This window comes from Rhipicephalus microplus, chromosome X, assembly GCF_043290135.1.
Source record: "Rhipicephalus microplus isolate Deutch F79 chromosome X, USDA_Rmic, whole genome shotgun sequence".
NCBI lineage: Eukaryota > Metazoa > Arthropoda > Arachnida > Ixodida > Ixodidae > Rhipicephalus > Rhipicephalus microplus.
Window position 1 is genome coordinate 230,322,977 of NC_134710.1, and position 19,969 is coordinate 230,342,945.

Consider the following 19,969-nt stretch of genomic DNA (forward strand, 5'->3'; position numbering starts at 1 on the left):
TTCAGCCACCAAGAAAGAATGCCTTGCCATTGTTTGGGCAATCATGAAATTCTGACCTTACGTATATGGCCGCCCATTTGACGTCGTGACTGATCACCACACATCGTGTTCGTTGTCGTCAATAAAAGACCCATCTGGTCGCCTAGCTCGCTGGGCACTACGCCTCCAAGGTTACGACACTCCTGTAATTTATCGGTCAGACCGCAAGCATACGGACACCGACGCTCTTCTTGCTCGCCACTTCCCCACGATTACGTTACAGCGTCTGTTTGCAGCTGCGAATGTTCTTCACTTTAACATGCCGACATGTCCGCTGAGCAACGCCAGGATCCATGGATAGCGTCTCTCTTGGAGAACCTGTCTCAGACGTCTCCACGTACCGACGACCGTTTACTTTGACGAACTGCTCGCCATTTTACCATCCGTGACGGTCTTCTGTACTAACGAAACTACCTGTCTGATGACCGCAAATAGTTGCTGGTAATCTCTCGCCACCTACGGTTCTGACCTGTGTGCCTCCTTCCACGTGGATCCGCAATGCGCCCACGCAGGTGTAGTGAAGTCGTACGCTCGCCTACAAATTCGATATTACTGGCACGGAGTGTACCGCTTTGTTAGGCAGTACGTCCTTTCAAGATCCTTGTGCCAACGCCAGAAGAGCTTCCCTCGCACAACCACGGGGCCACTCCAGCCACTGCCTTGTTATTCTCGGCCTTTTGGCCGCATCAGAATCGACTTGTACGGTCCCCTATCATACACACCAAATGGAAACCGCTGGGTCATCGTAGCCGTGGACCACCTTACGCGCTACGTCGAAACTTCGGTGCTTACCGAGGCCACTGCGCGTGAAGTCGGCTTGTTCATTCTACACAACCTCGTCCTTTGGCATGGTGGACCCCGCGAGTTTCTCAGTGACTGTGGGCGTTCCTTCTTGTCGGAAGCTGTAGAAGCCCTCCTACGCAAATGCAACATCGTGCATCGAACAGCCACCGCATATCACCTCCAAACCAATGGGATGACCGAGCGATTTAATCGCACGCTGGGTGACATGCTCTCTATGTATGTTTCTGATGACCATACGAACTGGGATCACATACTGCCATTCGTTACTTACTTACGCTTAGAACAGCGCAATTCAATTTAAAACTGGGTTCTCCCCGTTCTTACTTCTTTATGGTCGGGAACCTTCATCGTTCTTGGACACCATCCTTCTGTATCGCCCAGACCCTTCAGAATCGACGACTTTGGCAGAAGCCACCCATATGCTGAAGAATGTCGGCAGCTCACACGTTCGCTTACGCCGCACGATCAGGCTCCCCAGAAGCACTCCCATGACCGACGCTCATCCTCTTCGTCATACGCGCCTGGAACAATCATGTGGCTCCGCGTACCATCATCTGCCCCAGGCCTTTGCTCAAAGTTCATACCCAAGTATGACAGTCCGCACCGGATCCTGCGCCAGACATCGCCAGTCAACTACATGGTTGAACTTATTCAGCCACCTACAACAGGTCAACGGCCCCGCGGGCGCGAAACTGTGCACGTCGACCGTCTAAAACTTCACTACGACCCACCATTCCTGTCTGTGTCATAGGTTGCCAGAATGGCTCATTTTGCACCGGGGAGTCATTGTAGTGACAAATGCGGGCTCTACTCTAAAAACGACGAAGAAGACGTTTGTTGTGGCGGAGGCTCGTGCTGCTGCAGCTGCTGCTGAAACAGCTGGCTGCTGTCTCGCTGCTGTTAGGCCCATTGATCGGTTGCCTCATCTCGGCGTGGCGTCTAACAGTAAGACTACTGTTAGACGCCTGCATTTGTCTTCGGGAAGTTTGAATAGTTTCGAATAGTCAAATTTCAGTGCAAATTGAATAGAAAAAATATTCGAAATTTCAAATATTTGCACATCTTTAGTTATTATGTCACAGATTTGATATGGAAAGGGAGAATAAACATTGAGAGAGAAAAAAAGGTATCGCTCAATATCTGAAAACAAAGCTTGTTCATGTTCCTCTTGTTTGCTCACATTTCTGCTCTCCCCTTCCCTCCACCCATCTCTTGTTGCTATCATTTGCTATGGATTCTGGTCTTTGATGACGAGAGTCATTCTGTGCTGTGCTTTGCTTTGTCTTTTTATGCAGACCAACAGCACAAGGGCAACTTGCTGACACTGTTCCTGCACAGTCCTTTGACAGCCCTGTGTTTCGTGTGCCATGTAGTCGATGTGCCAGTCTCCCTTTGGGACAAGGCCCTGGGTCATCTTAACCGCTTTATGGCAGAGGCCAGCCGCGTCCTCATACGCTCCCGCAGCATAGGTGTGTTCTTATTCATAACTTCTATACCTGTAGGTTTCAGGGAAAACAAACAAAAACATATTCACTGTAGATGCAGTAGTGTAGAGACTTACTTAGCGGAGCCACCTCGCTGAGGCAATATTATTTTTTAAAACGTGCAGGCAGATGCTGCACATATGCATTGATATAATGCTTATTGCTTGCTCATGAGCCTGCCTTCTTCCATATTTGTTTTGTAAAACAGTTTTGAGAAATCTCGCACGACGGAGAAAGGTTTATGAAAGGAAAAGTTTTTTCCATCCATGCAAGTGTGGCACAAAGCTACTGATACGGACGGATATTTTAGAAACCTTTACAGCAGAATGAAACTTTGCCTTGCTGGTTTAGACATGAAACCCAGGATTAAATACTATCTATGGTAGTCACTTAGCCATATGAGCGAACCAGAAATCTAGCAGTCTGCAGTGCAACAGAGCATTAATCAATCACACCAAGTACAGGGACACGAAATAGGGTAAATCAGTGCTGTAGTATTGCATTTCCGATGGAGGCGGAAATGTTGTAGTGTGTACTCAGATTTGGGTGCACGTTAAAGAACTACAGGTGGTCAAAATTTCCGGAGCCCTCCACTACGGCGTCTCTCATAATCATATGGTGGTTTTGGGTCGTTAAACCCCACAAATCAATCAAATCAGTGCTGTGGTATGTCGGATTGTGGAGGAAGGTTCTCTAAAAATAAAAACTGTTTATGTTGTTTATGCCCGAATTTTCGCAGAATGCCACAGAAAAAAAACATTCAGGTTTTCCAGAAATATATTTTCACTGTTCTGTGCTGAAATTTTTTTCATTTTAACCCTGAAATCCTGTGGATAGGGGGGCAATGAATGCAAGACAGCTGCTGTTAAAGGAGGCTCAGAAATAAGTTGTTCTTGTCACTAAAACTTGAAGCTTATTCATGCAAGGTTAACTGTAGTAACATACTACCATAAAGTGCACGAGCAAGCACCTCACCCGAGCAAGTGCTCTCCTTCCTTTTTTGAGAGATTTTAAATAAGTGCCAATTACTGGTTCGGGATCACGCAAGTGCCCCGCCCCCCCAAATTAGGGTGGATTATCTTTCACCATAGTGGGGGGGGGGGGTATAATCCGCCCAGATAATTTACGGTACGCGTTTAGAATAAACTGACGCAGTACACGCAAACCTCGTTATAATGTAACGGGATATAACGAAATAATGTATATAACAAAGTAAATGAAATTCTCCTTGAAAGTTTCCATTGAGAACCATGCATTTTAAACCTCGTTGTAATGAAGTAAAATTGACCGGTAAATAGATATAACGAACTAAATTAGTCTATCAAATAGTCTATAAAAAAACATTGACCGAATTGTGTTACGTACATCGTTTTCTGCAAAGTTTGACGCTTGTTCGACACGGCTCTTTCAAAGTTCCCGCGCCGACCTTATAACCATAACCCGCGCGGCCGAGAGAGCCGTCCTCCTCACACCCAGCGGAGAGGATTGAGAAAGCGCTCAGCAGGTCACATGACCGAGAAGCGGCGCTGCGTTGAAAAGCGATTTCGATCTCAGGACCGTTCCACGCGCTTCCCACACAGCCGCAACGCACATGCCAGGACCCCTACTGCACGCAAGCGGGAGACAGATAAGCCAATTGGCGACGCTCTTTCATCCTGCGCAGCGTCGCCGATTGGCTTATTTGTCCCCCGCTTGCATGCGGTAGGGTTCCCAGCATGTGCGTTGCAGCTGTGCGGGAAGCGCGTGGAACGGCCCTCACAACAGCAACGACTGCGTCTCCGCTGCTATCATGACTGCTACCCTCTGCACCGAGAAAGGAGGACCCTCTGCGACAGCTTTTTTTTTTTTTTTTTTTTCCTCTCTCTCCGCGCATGGCCTCGAAAGGAGAAAGGTCTCTACATGCAAAGATGCAAAAGGGAGAAACGTGGCACAGGCGCGTCGCAGATCGGCATTTGAGAGAGAGCAAACACTCCACCACTATTTTTTCTTTCCTTTTCTTTTTCTTCTTTGCGCGCAGCATTAAGAGGTGCTGCCGCGGGATCGGGCATGGCACTGAGAGCATTTTCGAAGCGCGGTTTGTTCAAATTAACCGTCGCAAGTGCTAGCGCGTATGAATTACAGGGTCTTCTCGTCCATTGGAATACACATAGCTTTGACGGGACCTCATCGTGAGTTCGAATTACCCGAAAGTTCGAATCAATGAGATTCGACTGAGTTTATTTTTCGTGGCACGCGTGGTCGCGTAGCAGCACATCAGGCCACGAGGCAGTTTCCTTCTTTGCATGCTTATAGGTGTGTGCCCATCTGAGCATACATTGCCACAAACTGTTATAATCGATATAACAAAATAATGGATATAACGAAATAATTGTGGCTCCCCTTCAACTTCAATATAACGAGGTTTGAGTGTATTTGGGAATGCCAAAATGTAATCCACATTGAGTAACTTGGTTGAGGGTGGGGAGGGTGAGTCGTAAGTGATGCCTCGTAGTAAAATTTGAACAACACCACTCTTTCATTCACTTCATATGAGTGGTGTTTTGTTACTGTTGAATATTAGCTGCACTGGCACAGGTGTTTAAAGTTGTGATAAAGGTGCAAATACTGAATGTGTCATTAGTTAGGGCTGCCTTTTAGCATGCTTCTCCTGAGTATGTACATGGACTTGAAATAAAGCCATGGCCTGTTATTCGCGGCAAGATTGGGCTACAGGTGGCAGCACCGTTCCCGCGGTAGTGTAGATAGGCAGTCGGTGGCGCGTATACAAATACACGCAGTGGCATTTCGCTGTGTGCAGTTTGAGTCGATTGCTGGCGAATTGTATGTGTTGACTGCAGTTTACTGGTAATATCTATGCTTCTCTGCCGAATAGATGCACTAAACCCATGCAACATTATTATTACTAGCGAGTGAAGCGCATTCTGCGCTGTATGAAAGAGATGCTCGCCCTGGGTGACTGTTTGCGCGCTTTTACACTAACTCACGCTTTTGCTGTGTTGCTTGTATGTGCTTAGCATGTGTTCCACCTACTATGCAGTGCAGTAGCATGACTGAACTACTTATTTACTTCTTGCTCATCTGGATACAAAAAAAATAATAAAGAGAGACCGTAGAAAACCTGCATATCGGTGCGATGAGTTCAGTACTGCTATTCGCTTGAATACTACACATATGCATTCTCTTTCTCATTCTGTTCACCATGAAATGTGGGACAGTCAATAAGTTCAGTCAGGAAAGCTTAGTGCTGACAACGCTTTGCGCTACCTTGATGTTTACCAGGTACGCACATGTTCTTGCACCAAAAAAAGCTTGTGAGAGCTCAGCAGTAAGCTTTCATCGATGGAATACATGCATAATTGTGATACAACGAAGGTCTGGTTATTTTGTGGAACAAGCATCTTTTTTTATCGAATGAAGAATAACCTCTGCTTTTTGGCAGTCAATAACAATGTCAGAAAAATGCTCAAGACAATGTAAAAACAGTAGATTTTCCGTGAAATTGTGCAACATAAATGTAAGCCATGCCATCTAAATTTTGAACATCTGGTTTCTTTGAAGTGTTAATAAATCTCGGCACATGTGTGCATAAATTTCACCCCAAGTTAAAATTGCTCATGACAACTCCGTTCTAAGTTCAGTTTAAGTACCGAAGTGTCACACTTTACTGGATAATAATATTTCTCTGTAGCGATACCACGGCCAGATAAACACAACTAAACCTCATTGCATAATCCACAAACTACAGTGCCGTAGTTATACACCTATTAACAATGCGATAGTGTGTGGCCTATAGCGTAGGTTTTGTTTACAACCGAGTCGCTAAAATGCTGCATTCACACACCATTAATAGTCTTCACGTTTCAGACGATGCCAAGTTCATTTTATGATGTGCTTGAAGCAGAAAGCGGCAACCACACTGAAATGATTCTGGTGAATGGAGGGCACGAAGATCACACACAGCACTCTGGAAAGTTGCAATCTCTGATCATATTACAGTACATTAACAGCGGAGGAAGACCAAATGCTTTCGTACAATGTTTCAGGCATATGTACAAGCAGTTAAACTTGAGCTAACATAACTGAACAAACCACCCTTTGAGAACATGCATGACGTATGCGCCCATGCAAACACGACATGCTAGCAGGTGACGCAGGGAGCAAGCCACACTAGGCGTACTTTCGGCAGTTGCCGCCAGGCGGCAACTTTGCTCTATCTGGCGGCCATTAGCTGTAACTGCTGCAGCATCACAGGTGCATTAAAGAAAAATAATAACTTGACCTAGATAAATGGTTCATTTGTCTTAAAGTTTTTCATCGTCTCGTGCATTGAAAATTGTCAATGAATGTGCCTCTGCTGCTTCTCAATTTGAACTGCCTGTGCCAAAATAGACAAGCTGAAGCAATCTCCATTTGACGTTCCTCTGTGCTGCTCTTTTTGTGTGAGTCAAAGGTGACATCACACGAGATCGATATTAACAGTCAACAACAGCTGGTGCCGCTCCAATTTTACATTTTTTCACTTTTTTGCTTGCAATGGTCTGTTCTCACTGTGATTACAGTCGCCGACCGATTTTTCGGACTCCAAAAATTCGGACTTGTTGGATATTCCGGACTTCATAAATGCACCGTCAGGGATCCCATAGAGCTAATGCATTGTTTCGACCGATTTTTCGGGCAAATTTGCCCCTGAAAGTTCGATTTTTCGGACTAAATCGCTCGTTTTGTGCCACGCCCCAAGCCATTGTGAACGCTGCCATGTTGGATTTTCCGTCGGCTTGGCTAAGCTTGGTCTTCAAATGCCTTTCCTGCCTCCGAGATTGGAATGCGCAGGCCATATTTTAAGTTTCGGAGGCCGTGTTTGCTTTTTAAAAGACGCGGTGATAGATGCCGTTTTTTCGTCTTCGGTCAGCACTATCGTCATCGCATCGCACGGGGAGGAGGCGAAAGAAGGATTCTTTTATTGTCGTTGCAGCTTTGTTCAGTCGCCATTCTGCACGTGTTGTGTCGCGTCGCGTCGAGACGTTGTGTGCTTCGCAGCGGCTATCTGCGGCACCGAATTTTGTGTTTTCGGTGCCATGGCTCCGCTATCTGTGCCATCGCGGGAGCCAGGTGGTGTGAAGAAGCGTGGGAAGTATACGACCCTGACGATGGAGAAGAAAGCTGCCACAATCAAGCTAATAGAGAGTGGACGTTCGCAGCTAGATGTCGCCGGATGACGGTCGTCGTTGTCGTCGGATGACAACGACGACCGCCCGCAGCCGTCGGCGGCGGAGATCGCCAACGCGGTGACAATTTTGTCGAGCGTTTACGGCTTTACGGCGACGATGTCACCTTGGCGCAAATACGGGCAAACCAAATTGCCTCCAAGCGTAGTTTGAGGCAAGGCAGCATCAAGGACTTTTTTAAACCTGCCTGATGCAATAAACTTCAGATTTTTGGCGAAAACGAATTTTTCGGACTGTTCGATTTTTCGTACTTTTTTTGGGTCCCCGCCAGGTCCGAAAAATCGGTCGGCGACTGTATAATAAATCGTCAACACAGCAGATCTAGCTTAATTTAATATTTTTCTTTACTGTCTCTTTAAAATACAGATTCAAAACATGACTGCACTGGCTTAAGCAATAATCTTTTGAACAGAAAAATAGGTGGGAAGTTCACAGCCGCATACTAAAGCCAAGATTTTGGATTGGCTAGGCTCTGCCTACAGTTTTTATGATTATTTGCTGTCTTAAAGGGGCCCTGCAACAATTTTTGAAGTAGCCATGGGATGAATTCACTGGAAGACCTTATTGCCTCACGAATTCAACGCCCCAAAAATTTTAAGAATTCGTCCAGTGCGAGTGGAATTACAAAGGTTCGTCGCATGCTGCAATTGCATTCTCTCTTCTCTCGTCTCGACCAAAGCGTTGGAAGCTAAGCAGGGAAAGATGGCAGGGCCACAGAAAAACGTCACGCGCGCCTCGTGGCCTTGAGCACTTTTTTTTTTCTTTGAATGTGCCACTTTTTCAGTGTGATCGCGCGCGCACGTGTGGAAAAGTCACGGCCTCCCGTGGCGATCTCTGTAATGAGCGAGTGCGCCATGTTCAAATCAGCCAATGGCTGATATGGCAGCCAATCGCAATGGTGGGATTTTTGGGCATATTCCGCCATTTGTCGAGAAAAGAGAAAGCAATTTTTAGCTGACTTTGGTAATTTATTGTGAATTCGAGGCGTGTGCTATGCTGTAATATTTGGCTCGTGTGTTGTCGGGAGCCTCTACTACCGATCGGCAGCGTTTTCTGACCATGCTCAAAAAAGTCTTGCAGGGCCCCTTTAATAATATACAAATCTTGAAGAATCACATTGCTGTTGATGTGGATAAGCTTTTCTGATATAGCAATACTCAAAATAACCTTACAGTATTATAAAATAGCACATTTCCTGTTTTCACAGAATGATTGTTCCTTAGACCTGCCAAGTCACCCAGTTTGGCCGGGAGACTCCCGGATTTGGACCGTTTCTTCCGTTTGTACGGTTGTCATGAAAATCTCCTGGAAAATCTCTCGTGATCCAGCTGCCTTGACAAAAAAGCAGCTCAGTCCGCTCCAAGCTTTTCGAACCTACCCCATTTTATTATGAATGAGTTTAAGAGGCGTTCATCTAAACGTACAGTAGAATCTCAGTGATGTGAAACCGCGGCAGATACGAATTCGTAAAATTTCTCAACGAAATTCCACTATGTCTATTGGGCCTAAATTCTAATGTTCCGAACACATTTCCTCGACGAATGAAGGCCGAGAGCAACGTACTCTCGGCCTTCATTCGACGAATGAAGGCCGAGGGTACGATTCATTCGACGAATGAATCGACGAATGAAGGCCGAGAGCAACGTACTCAAAGCTTGGGAAGTACGCTTGGAACCGGCGCACGCACTGCCTTCTACAGTGTGTGTGATTGTCATTGCCACACCGCTGTCAACGAAACTGAGGGTAGCTTTTCACGTGATCATGTAAAACTGACAGAGTCCCAAAAGTTTGCGTCCGTCCAACACTCAACCAGTCAAAGCAACGCTGTTTTCTGCAAACACTGCGGACAAAACCACGGCAGATGCGATCGTATACGGCATAAAACGACTTTGTTTCGAAGGCACGTGCGCAATCAAGCGCACGGGGATTGAAAAAGGAACTACCATTTGCCACAACCAGCGCGCACAACGTCGTGGTCGCGGTGGCGTGATAGCGATCTACAAGCCTTGAGGGCACGCATCGGTAGACTAAAGGCAGTAAATGCGTAAAACAAAAAGTCAAAGTTTCGCCGCGAAGGGGAAACAATGAATGTGACATCAACAACTCGGAATGTCACACTGATAACGGCAAGCAGATCGAAACCCGCAGCGCGCTGCTCACGCAGAAATGACACACAAAAAGAATACCCACAAAACGAGAGCAAACCAACAACGTTTACTTCTCTACATGTAACGCGCTGTTCAAACAAAAAAAAAAGCAATGCTCGATACATAATCAAAGGTACGGATGAGTACAAACTAAGAAGTGTCCCAGTTTCTCAAACGGGGCCTGTGCATAAACCGAAGGTGTCTTTGTGGGTCCGGCAACTAACGCAATCGTTCCAGTGAAAGCCGAAGGCACACGATTCTCCCCACCGAAAGATGAGCGCGCACACAATCACCCCCCCCCCGATCCGCGGGGCAAAGTACGCGTATTGCGACGAGCTGGGCACCGAGCGCGGGCGGCTTTTTTTTCCCTTTCTAGAGTGTTGATATATACAGATAAGTATACATATACGGTGAATGACGGCGGTGGCGGCGACGGCAAAACACCAGCCTAGACTGTCAATAACAAAGGGGCCAGACGCGTTTTGGCGTTCCTGTCAAAAGAATCTAGTAGGGAGCAAAGCTTTGACTCGCGCTTTTGCGGCAGCCAGCTGCGCTGTCCCGTCCGTTCACGTGTGTTCCAGTAAGACATACACGAGCTGTTTTGAAGGAAATAAATTCTGCTAGTTGTGTTGATCCTTTGAGACTCTCACCTTTGTCTGTTCGGCCACTCCAAGCCGACCGCAACGCCTTGTTTGCGCTTGCAATTAAGACTCCCCACCCCCTCTTGTTTTTCATAATGTTTTTTTGTCTATTTGTTTGTCCTTGGTTTAATAGGGGCAAATAAATAATATTCAGCCCCCCCCCCCCCCCCCCCCCCCGCTACGGAAATCTCCCGGATTCAATATCCTTGAACTTGGCAGGTATGCTTAGGTAAATATAAACACCTTTTTGTGTGTTGGCTGCTTAATTAAGCATATGCCAAACCTTGCAGCTCCGCTTTGAAAATGAGCATATGAAATCGGTGTGCAGTCTTTTATATTGGCTTTCTTTAGCGATTCCTGTGTGCTGCAATTTATATTTTGCCATGTACTTTATTCCATAGTAGTTGCATTCTGCCATAGTTATCACAATTTGTCTGAATCAGAAAATTTGTTGGTTATATTCATTTATGTCATAGATTGTATCTGCTTATTCAGAGGTTAATTTTTATTCCATTGGTACAGAACTTTAGTGTTCCACATTGTGATTGACCTATAATGTGATCCATTAGATCAAAAATTTTTTTGTACCTGCTCCTATTTCATTTCCTAAATTATCTGTACCTGTTGTCATTTTCTTTTCTTAGCTTCCTTTTTTCTTTTGATAATAAATGTTGTGTTGTATCTATCTTATAGATCCCGCATACTTGCAATTCTATGGTGATGACTTCCTAAGGTTGTTGATGCTGAGGTTTATCTTCTGTCATGTTGTCCTAAAACTACATCGAATGTTCAAGGTAAGTGTCTTTGTGTATCATCTACTGACATTTCAGGAAATAGTGTTTTTTTTTTAATGTATATATCAAAGCTTGAAAAGTGTTAGTTATACATAAGCTTACTCATAGTTGTTTTGTGTCATGTAGCATTGCTAATATGTATATTTAGTATTGCACAGAAGTCCTGAATGAACTGCTGCTTGTTTATGTTTAACTATACCTTTAGAAGTTGAAGGGCGAGTCCCGACTGTCCATTTGCCCCGCTACGGTGGTCTAGTGGCTAAGGTACTCAGCTGATGATCCGCTGGTCATGGGATTGAATTCCACCTGCAGCGGCTTCATTTTCGATGGAGGCGAAAATGCCGTAGTGTTCTCAGATAAGGGCGCACATTAAAGAACCCCAGGTGGTCGAAATTTCCGGAGCCCTCCACTACGGCGTCACTCATATGGTGGTTTTGGGACGTTAAACCCCATATATCAATCAAACCTTCGCATATAGTACTGCAACACAAATATCTACCTGCTACAGCCCTTTCTTTCTAGTATATGGATGATCTGCATCCTCAGTCTTCGACACGGCATTTTTCGCACAAGCTCCGTTCAGTAATTCCCTACCAGAAGAATTCGCAACTAGAGCCGCGCAATACCGTGAAATTGCTCGGCGCAACACGGAAGTCGCTCAAGATGATCGAAAATGTGACTGCGATAGCGACGTTTTCGCGAAAATGTAAAGAAGGTGTGCCCTTCTTTACTAGAAGGGCACACCGAACAATTTCTGCAATTATAGTGACATGACGCACGACAAGAAATGCCCAGAATGAAGAAACATGATTGGACATGTCATCGCCTAACATTACGTGCAATATGCATAGTAACCATGATTTTTTACAATAAATGAAAGAAACTCTGTGCAAGCAGTGTGAGAAGCAAACAACGGCGTTGCAGTCATCACGACTTCTCTCATAATCATATGGTGGTTTTGTGACGTTAAATCCCACATATCTATCGTTATCTGACTGTTCATTTATGTCAAGGAAGTTTTGAATTGTTTGACTAAATCATTTCATACATTGGAACTGTCCTAACACAAATATTTTTCGCACATGCAACATAAATAATATTTGTTTTGTCTGAAGGACAAAGCAATCATAATGATAAATTATAATAAAACTAGAGAAAGTTTAATATTGTAGTTTTATTTACTACCTAAATTAATTAAATCAAATGCGATCCTATGCTTTCAAACTAATTAGCATGGATCACGTCTGCTACATTAAGTTTCTTGAAGATGTTAGACCTGGTTCACAATTTAAGCATTTGTTCTTTCCGAGATTATGTATAGATTCAAGTGTGTGGTAACACCATCTAACATAGAACATACCTCAGCATCAACTTTTTTTTAATGTGCACCTTTTGTGAATGTGCTTGTTTTACAATGTTTAAGAAGCTGCTTTTTTTTTCTTTTTAATAACCCTCAATGAGGGTGCATTTTTCACTATGGGTGAGTAAACTAAGTGGAGAAATGATTTTCCTATGTCTTGAACATAGCCTAATGAACGTGGCAGTGCCATTACCATTGTGACACTGGCAGCTCATAGAATGTGACATCTAATTTCTGAAACTAACAAAGCAAGCTCCAGAGGTCCATATCCGAATATACCTCCTACAAATCCAAACAGAGCATTCATGTCCAGAATCCTTTAGTGACACATGTGCATGCTGGTATGTTAAATGTGGCAGTTCTATCTTAGAATTCTATCTTTTATGCCCATAAAACATGTATTTTTATGATTAAAAGCAAACGAAATTCTTGTTTTCGGTGCAGGATATGTTACACTTCAACTTTTTTTCTTTGCAAGAGTCAAGGAGCTATTGGCAACTCTTGTCAGACTGTGATGCTATCAGGGGCAGGACTGCTCTAGAAAGGACTTGACAGCACACCAGTGCACAAAGATACGTTCACACTTATATTAACGTTTCATACACATGGACAGACATGTACTTAACGGAGGAGCACACTAGCTATACAAGGGATAATTGCCTTAAAGCCAAAAGTTCATTCGTTATGTGAGTGACGTGGGTGCCGGTCGCTTGGAGATGGCGCGCCGCATGGCTCGCTTGCCGTGTTCAACGTTGGTGCTGGTCACCTGGAGATGGTGCGCCGCTTGGCTCGCCTGCTGTGTTCAATGTGGGTCGATCCTCTCCTTAATCAGACCCTCTGCCGCGGCACTCAGCCACCTCGTCTCGTACCGCCAGCACCCTGACGTCGTGCCAGCTGCTCACCTGCTTCCTGGGCCCATCGCCCAGCCAGAACGTTGATTGGCCTCGCTCGTGGCCCACAACAAGGACTCAGTCCACCGCTATGGACGGCGGCGCGAACAGGAGACCTCGCCTGCTCCCTGGGCCAGTCGCCCAGCTGGAACGTTGGTTGGCATGCTCGTTGATTGCCCAGCCCCAGAAACAGCAGCCGGAAGAACTACACGACGCCTGGTCCCTGGGGCAGTCACCCAACCAAACTCCTACTAGACCACGAACGCTGGTTGACCTCGAACAGGCCGTCGAGCATTGCCGAATGCACGGGTCTCTAGCTCGTAAGGCCGCACTTCACGAGCTATTGGTGTCTTCTTCGTCCATGCCACAGTGACATATGCGCTCTCAAAAATCCACTGTGCCACCGCAAGGCACTTTCGGTTTCAGTTTCTGGTTCGCGCACCGCATATTATCACACTGACACTAAAGCCTCAAATCAGTTTCATTTATAGGAATACGGAAGCAAAATATTGCAAGCGAGATAGTCTGCGGGATCAATTTTCGTGAACCATCAATATGCATGTATCATCTACAATATCTCTACAGGGAATATTTGCAACTTTCACAGATGGTGGCGCCGCCATACAGCAGCCGTCATAACTATCGTTTGGGGGGTGCCCGTACAGCCAGCCCATACTATCGTTCAATCAGCCTCACTGTTGTGGTCGCTGGCAATTTTTACTGTGGTTATTTTAAATTCTCTAGTGGACAGCCGAAGTCGGGCAGGTACTGTGAGTCGTAGTAGCAATGATTTAAATTACTCTTTATTGTTTGCTCACTGTGAGCTACAGGTACAAGAATCACAAAATGTGTGGGGTCCGCTGTGCACACGCCATGCAGTCAAAGGCAAGGTTTCGTGCTTTGCACTAGCAGTAACTCTGCAAGAGAGGGAGAAAGCAAAAAATATATTTGTACTTGCGGCATTTCAGTAGACGCATAAGTGCACGTAGGGTTCTCCTTCAGGAGGTGGCAAAGGCTCGTTGAAAGGCTCCACCCCTTTATTATGTTATTGTATGCGTGAGACATTCTTGGGTTACGAGGGTGGTGCCCCCCCCTCGTCTGCACCTACCTGTGCACACGGGAGGAGTGAAGAAGCACTTCTCATGAAGTATGTTTTTCATGTTTTTTTTTTATAGACTGTTGGGTTTCAAATTTATTTTGCTCTGATCACACATTTTCATTTGCTTAATAACTGGATTTTATTGCTGTGCACACAAGCCAACCATTAAGTGGGGTGGTTGAGCAGCCTATCTGCTGATTTTTTTTTTGTTGTCTTTTACCCATGAGACTATATCTATGGTGATGTAATCAGCTTCCAAGCATGCTTGAAATTTTGTCATGTGTTTTACTATTTCATTGATAACGCTTCAACACCGAAATAAAACTAAGTGCCTTTTGTTTATAAGCACATTAAAGTAGCGTTTCTGCCATGCAAAGGGATAATATTGTTTGAACACCGGCGTCACGACTCATTGTTAGCTAGATCATGCGAGTGAATGGTTGTGCTCTTTAGAGCACCACTGCTTTTTTCGTAGCTGTGCATCGAAGCTAAAATACATAGAATACATAGGACAAGAAGCAGGAGTGTCGGGTTGCTCTATACCTGTGCCACTCTTGCTTCCATGAGAGATGCCTCGGACGCACTAAGCCTCTGAAGAGCTCAGCCATCCACTCGCATGACCTAGCTGAGAGTGAACGACTGTGTGCATATGTATACTGCGTGCCGCATGTATCAGCAGCAAGAGCTTCATTCGTGCGGAGTGTTCGGGCCTAGTGAGAAACAGGTGTTTCTGTACCTGCGGGTAAACAAAAAAGTAACTACACTTAAATAGGTGCTGGTTACACTTGCAAAGTTGGCGAGAATACCCCATTAAATAAAGATACCAACCCCCTCCTTTATGAAAGTATATAAGTCAGTGCTGTACGTGAACTTACCTTCGTCGTTTCATTGCTCTTGAATTTGAACCACTGCTCGTGCGTCTATTTTCACAGTCGGCAAGTCAGCTGGAAAAATACTTGGATAGTGTTCACAAAGCTCTACGTGCATTCGTTCACGTCTCAGCAAACGATGTGCCCGGCGTTCAAAACTTCTTTTCCTTCAAAAATACACCGCACACGCTTTTCTAAACCGGCAGTGTGGGATATAATACATGCAGGAGTCAATGACCTTCTAAGCAAAGCCTTGTCAATACGGTGGCTGCAGTCGCAAATACTGCGCAGTTCGAAGTGACGGGAACACAGGCGGAAGTCGCCGACTACACGATCCGCCAAACGACAGCTATGTTGGGCTTACACTAGCGCCCTCTCTATGCAGTGAAAGTTTTGAATAGGTTGCTTGGAAAGTACTTTACGTGAATTTTGAAGTTCACATGTGCAATTCAGAATTACACGCCGCATTTCGGGCATTGACATCATCTAAGGTAACCTGAAAGTGACCCTAAACTTTCGGGACATCACCATTGTGGCTGATCTTCCAGCTGGCACAGTTAAATGACGACATCATAGTCACCATTGCCCTTTTGCGGCACTTGCACCAACAGGCTAATACATAACGTAAACACTCGCAATGAAGCACCGTCTATAATACGGTTTTTTCCGACTCCCGTTTACCCTGTCATAGAATTCTGTCCATGTTTATGCATACCTATTATTGTGCAGTCTACCGAGATTGGTTATAATGCGGTTGCCGGAAAATGTCAGAAAACAAAGAAAGCACTGCGCCCCTTAGCAGAGATGAGCCAGCCGGGGAAGGAGCATTGATGGCGTTACAGAGTAGGAGGGGTCGTGGAGTGAGCAAACAAGGCGAGGATGAGGGAAAAGGGAAAAAAAGTAAGAGAAAAAAATGACAACATATTCACAGAGTGAATAATTATGAGTAGGGCAAAGCATCCGTTTGTCCATCCTTCCGTGTGACCGTCCGTTCGTGCATGCGTCCCTGCGTCCAATCACGTTCAAAAATGCAGATGGCGTGCAGGTAACACCGAGACGCGAGCCAAGGAAGCCGAGTCCAAGCCTCTTCAATGTGCTCGCTGCTGTGCTTTGTCCATAGCCCACCAACAATCTGCCACGTACGGCGACTATTTAGGAGACTGAGAAAAGTACTCGTTTGGGCACTATGCAGATGACGCGCGGGTAACACTGATGAGACGCGAGCCAAGGAAGCCGAGCGCAAGCGCCATCAACGCGCCTTCAACGCGCCGCCGCTCTGCTTCGTCCATGCACCACCAAGGATCAGTCACGTACGCTGACTATTCAGGAGGCTGAGAGAGGCACTCTCATGAGATGACAAATGGTCATTCATTTCTTTTGCCTTCTTTTCTTTCTCGTCTCTTCTTCTCTCAGTTTCGCGTGATTAGTAACCAGGTTAGATTATAAGGAGCTTCGCCCCTAGAAAGAAATAAAAGGGGTAGGAATAGGCCTGGGTGATGGGGGGGGGGGGGGGGGGCAACGTTTGCATTTAAGTGCCTGTTACCCGCTGTTTGTCTCTTCGGTTTCCTGACAGGAAAGCCGTTGCGTCGTAAGGTGCAGATTTTGCGCTCACGAACTCTGTTCCCTCGCAAATGACTTTTGCGTTAGCAACAAATTTGCGGACTTACAAGCTCCGGAAGTGGCCACTGCGACCAAAGTACGCCAGCACCATGAGTTTGTCCCTCTCGGCGTTTTCGAGCCGACTCCTCACTGACATTTCGCTCACAGACAGGGCCATGAAACACTTGCCAAACTTCTGCTCCATCCGGCTGAGCCTTGTGCCAACTCCAAGCTAGGAAAAAGTTTGACAGGACTGCGAAATCCAAACTAAGTCCAGTGTCATGCCATTTTGCAGCCATGTTTGTGCCACATACCGTCATACATAATGGCAATGTCGTCCCTGCTAAGTTTTCTCACTGCGAGCTCTTTTGACCTCTCAAGATCGGCACTGACGTCATCGATTGCCGCATCAGGAACTTTCCGGCTCATGGGTGTGAATGACTTTGATGCATTGGCTTTTGCAAGCCAACAACTGCCGCAAATCAGACCATCTGCTCATAGCCTATTCCTACAGAGCGCGCCGCACAACGGCTTTCACTTGCGAGCAATGCTTTTTTTTTCATTCATAACAGAGGTAATTACACGAGGAAAGCATTGTTCAGCTGCGCTGCTCGACAAGACCTGGGTCACGCAAATAGGTTTCACAGCACATACAGGCGCGCAGCGGCCAATGGCGGTCCCCGATTCGTACCATTTGATAAGCCAGTCGCAGCGCTCGAAAAACGCGCAGAAGAGTGATTCTTTTTATTATTTCTTGCGCTGAATCAGTGAGAGAAACTGTTTTTATTTGAAGAGTGAGGCTCGACTCTTCGACTCATGGGATCAACAATGGCTAGCGGCGGCATATTATTGGCGGCAAGGTGCTCGAAGACTGCACACTTTTGACCTTTTAACAGGTACCTTGTGCTCTTTGGAGGAAATTTTAAAGCATTTCGAGTCAAGTCTCGACCTGTATTATTTTTTTCATAACAGTAGAGGTACTAATCTTATCAAAACAGGCGAAAATAAGAAATCTGTAATTTTGAAAAAAACTCGCGTTTTTCGACCCGCATCTCCCCTTAAGAAGGGCTTTCATAGTGTTTTTATAGTGCCTATAAATGCCTATTTTTCAAATTAGCACATATATGAGCGCTATTCAAGGCCAAATTTTGTTTTCGAGCGTGGTGTGAAACCGTTATTCAGGTAAAAAAGGAAACATTGATATTTACAAGCACTATAAGGTTCAACGAAGACAAAGCTGACATGCTTCAAGCGATTGGAAGAAGAGCATGAGGAGTGCAAAAGCCGCTATTTCTGCAGCCCTAAGTGGAAGCACGTCTCATTGCTGCACGGGAAGGAGGAGAGAGAATTAAAGATCGGGTAAGAAAACAAAAGTGACGTCTATGGCCGAGGACGTGGCGACCGCCCTCTACAGACAGCTATGCAGTGCCCTGAAGGAACTGAAGAACAGCCCTAAAAACTTGGTTGTTGGGGTGAGAAAGGAAGAGCAGGTTTTACCGGGCAGTTGCGGGTAGCTGGAGAACGAATGAAAAACCATGGAGGGCCACTCATGGAATGCTCTTGTTGATTCAGTGGTGGCGAAGGTCACCAAATCGTTGTACTTTATACAGCAAAGCCTGAGACAGGTGCCGGCATGTTTACAATCGATGGTGTATTTAGCACACATTCACCGTATGCCTGAATACAGTTGTTCTATATGAGATCCCTTGTCATATGTTGTAAGTGACAAACACGACAAAATACGGAACAGGGCTTCAAAGTTTGTCCTAAGCCATTACTCTAAAATGACAGTTGTAACAATATGAAAAATGAACTAGGATGGGAATTACTATTGCACGTCAAATTAAACTGCAGTTAAAGCTCCCACGTCAAATATTTCATGGTAAAACTCCCATTCCAAAACGAATGTACCTAAATAGTCCTCTTCGTGCAATGGTAATAAGATTTTAGGATGTCGTATGAGATATAATTTTTCTATTCATTTTTGTTAGTTTTATGACAGAATGAAATGGCTTATAAAGAGAACAAAAGCGTCTCTCATAATCATATGGTGCTTTTGGGACGTTAAACACCACATATCAATCAATAAAAAGAACAAAGTGTGTTGTGTCAATGAAGGTGTGTTTTCTTTGACATCGTAACCCATCTGCTGCAGGGCCTTTGGGTAAAAAATGTAATTTGCACCCGGCTTTCGTTTTTGTTTGTAATTTACTTTTTAAGCGTCCTTCTCTAGGTGACATGATAGGTTCTAGTTAGACGCTAGAAGTTCTTGCAGGCCCAATGAAAAGCGTTCTACCACTGTGATTTTTCAAATTGGTTCGCCTTTGTCTTTGCGCTTCCCTTTCAAAATGATATGAAGCAGCTAGCCAAAACCAAAGTACTCCTCATTCATGCTACGCAGCAAAACACACAAATTGCACATGCCAAGTAGAGTAATGTGACGTGCAACGCTCTTAATTAGGTACCATTTAAAATGCAGGATATAATCAGGAGGCGGGACATTTTTCATCTGTTTTTCTAGCTATAGCTAGCATTGAACGAAGTGCTGATGAAGAGTGTACGGTATGCAACGTCAACCTACTAATGTCAATGTAAAGGAGTGCATGAAAATAGGACCATTCCTTGCTGTACGTCACTCTCTAGATCTTGGGGCGCATGCCTACGAGAAGGGAAAGTGGCATTCATTAGAAATTGAGCATTTTTCCGGGACATGTAATTTTGCAAATCCGGAATGATTCGGTGTGCCCAGTGCACCATTACACCTGTCAACTCGAAATGCCCGAACCCGGCGAGGGGCTCTTTAAGGTGTTCACCGATAGGGGAGAAACTGGTCCCACGCGGTTAGACCTAGCATCCCTCTCTTCTGGGGTATCAGTGGTCTGGTTATTTGCTCCTGCGGTACCCTTCCCAGCCACAACAAAACAAAAGAGACCAAGGGGAGTGTTAATTGAATAGTGGACACTCGACGCACAATGCTAGACGATAAAACGAAAGACCACATACTGCAAATCACGTGGG

The 19,969-nt window shown here is 45.3% G+C and overlaps 1 protein-coding gene across 13 annotated transcripts in view; it reads left to right on the plus strand.

The window, feature by feature from the left end:
- Window positions 1–19,969, plus strand: part of LOC119187847 (protein SCAI) — a 160,688-nt gene that overhangs the window by 71,586 nt on the left and 69,133 nt on the right. For 8 of the 13 annotated variants that reach the window (XM_075878755.1, XM_075878753.1, XM_075878756.1 and 5 more), the window contains exons 11-12: window positions 2,139–2,312; window positions 11,034–11,134. In XM_075878755.1, coding sequence (XP_075734870.1) covers window positions 2,139–2,312; window positions 11,034–11,134 — 275 coding nt within the window. Of the gene's footprint in view, window positions 1–2,138; window positions 2,313–11,033; window positions 11,135–13,326; window positions 15,717–19,969 lie in introns of those variants that run through there. The other 5 variants (XM_075878757.1, XM_075878764.1, XM_075878761.1 and 2 more) reach the window with 3 other exon arrangements.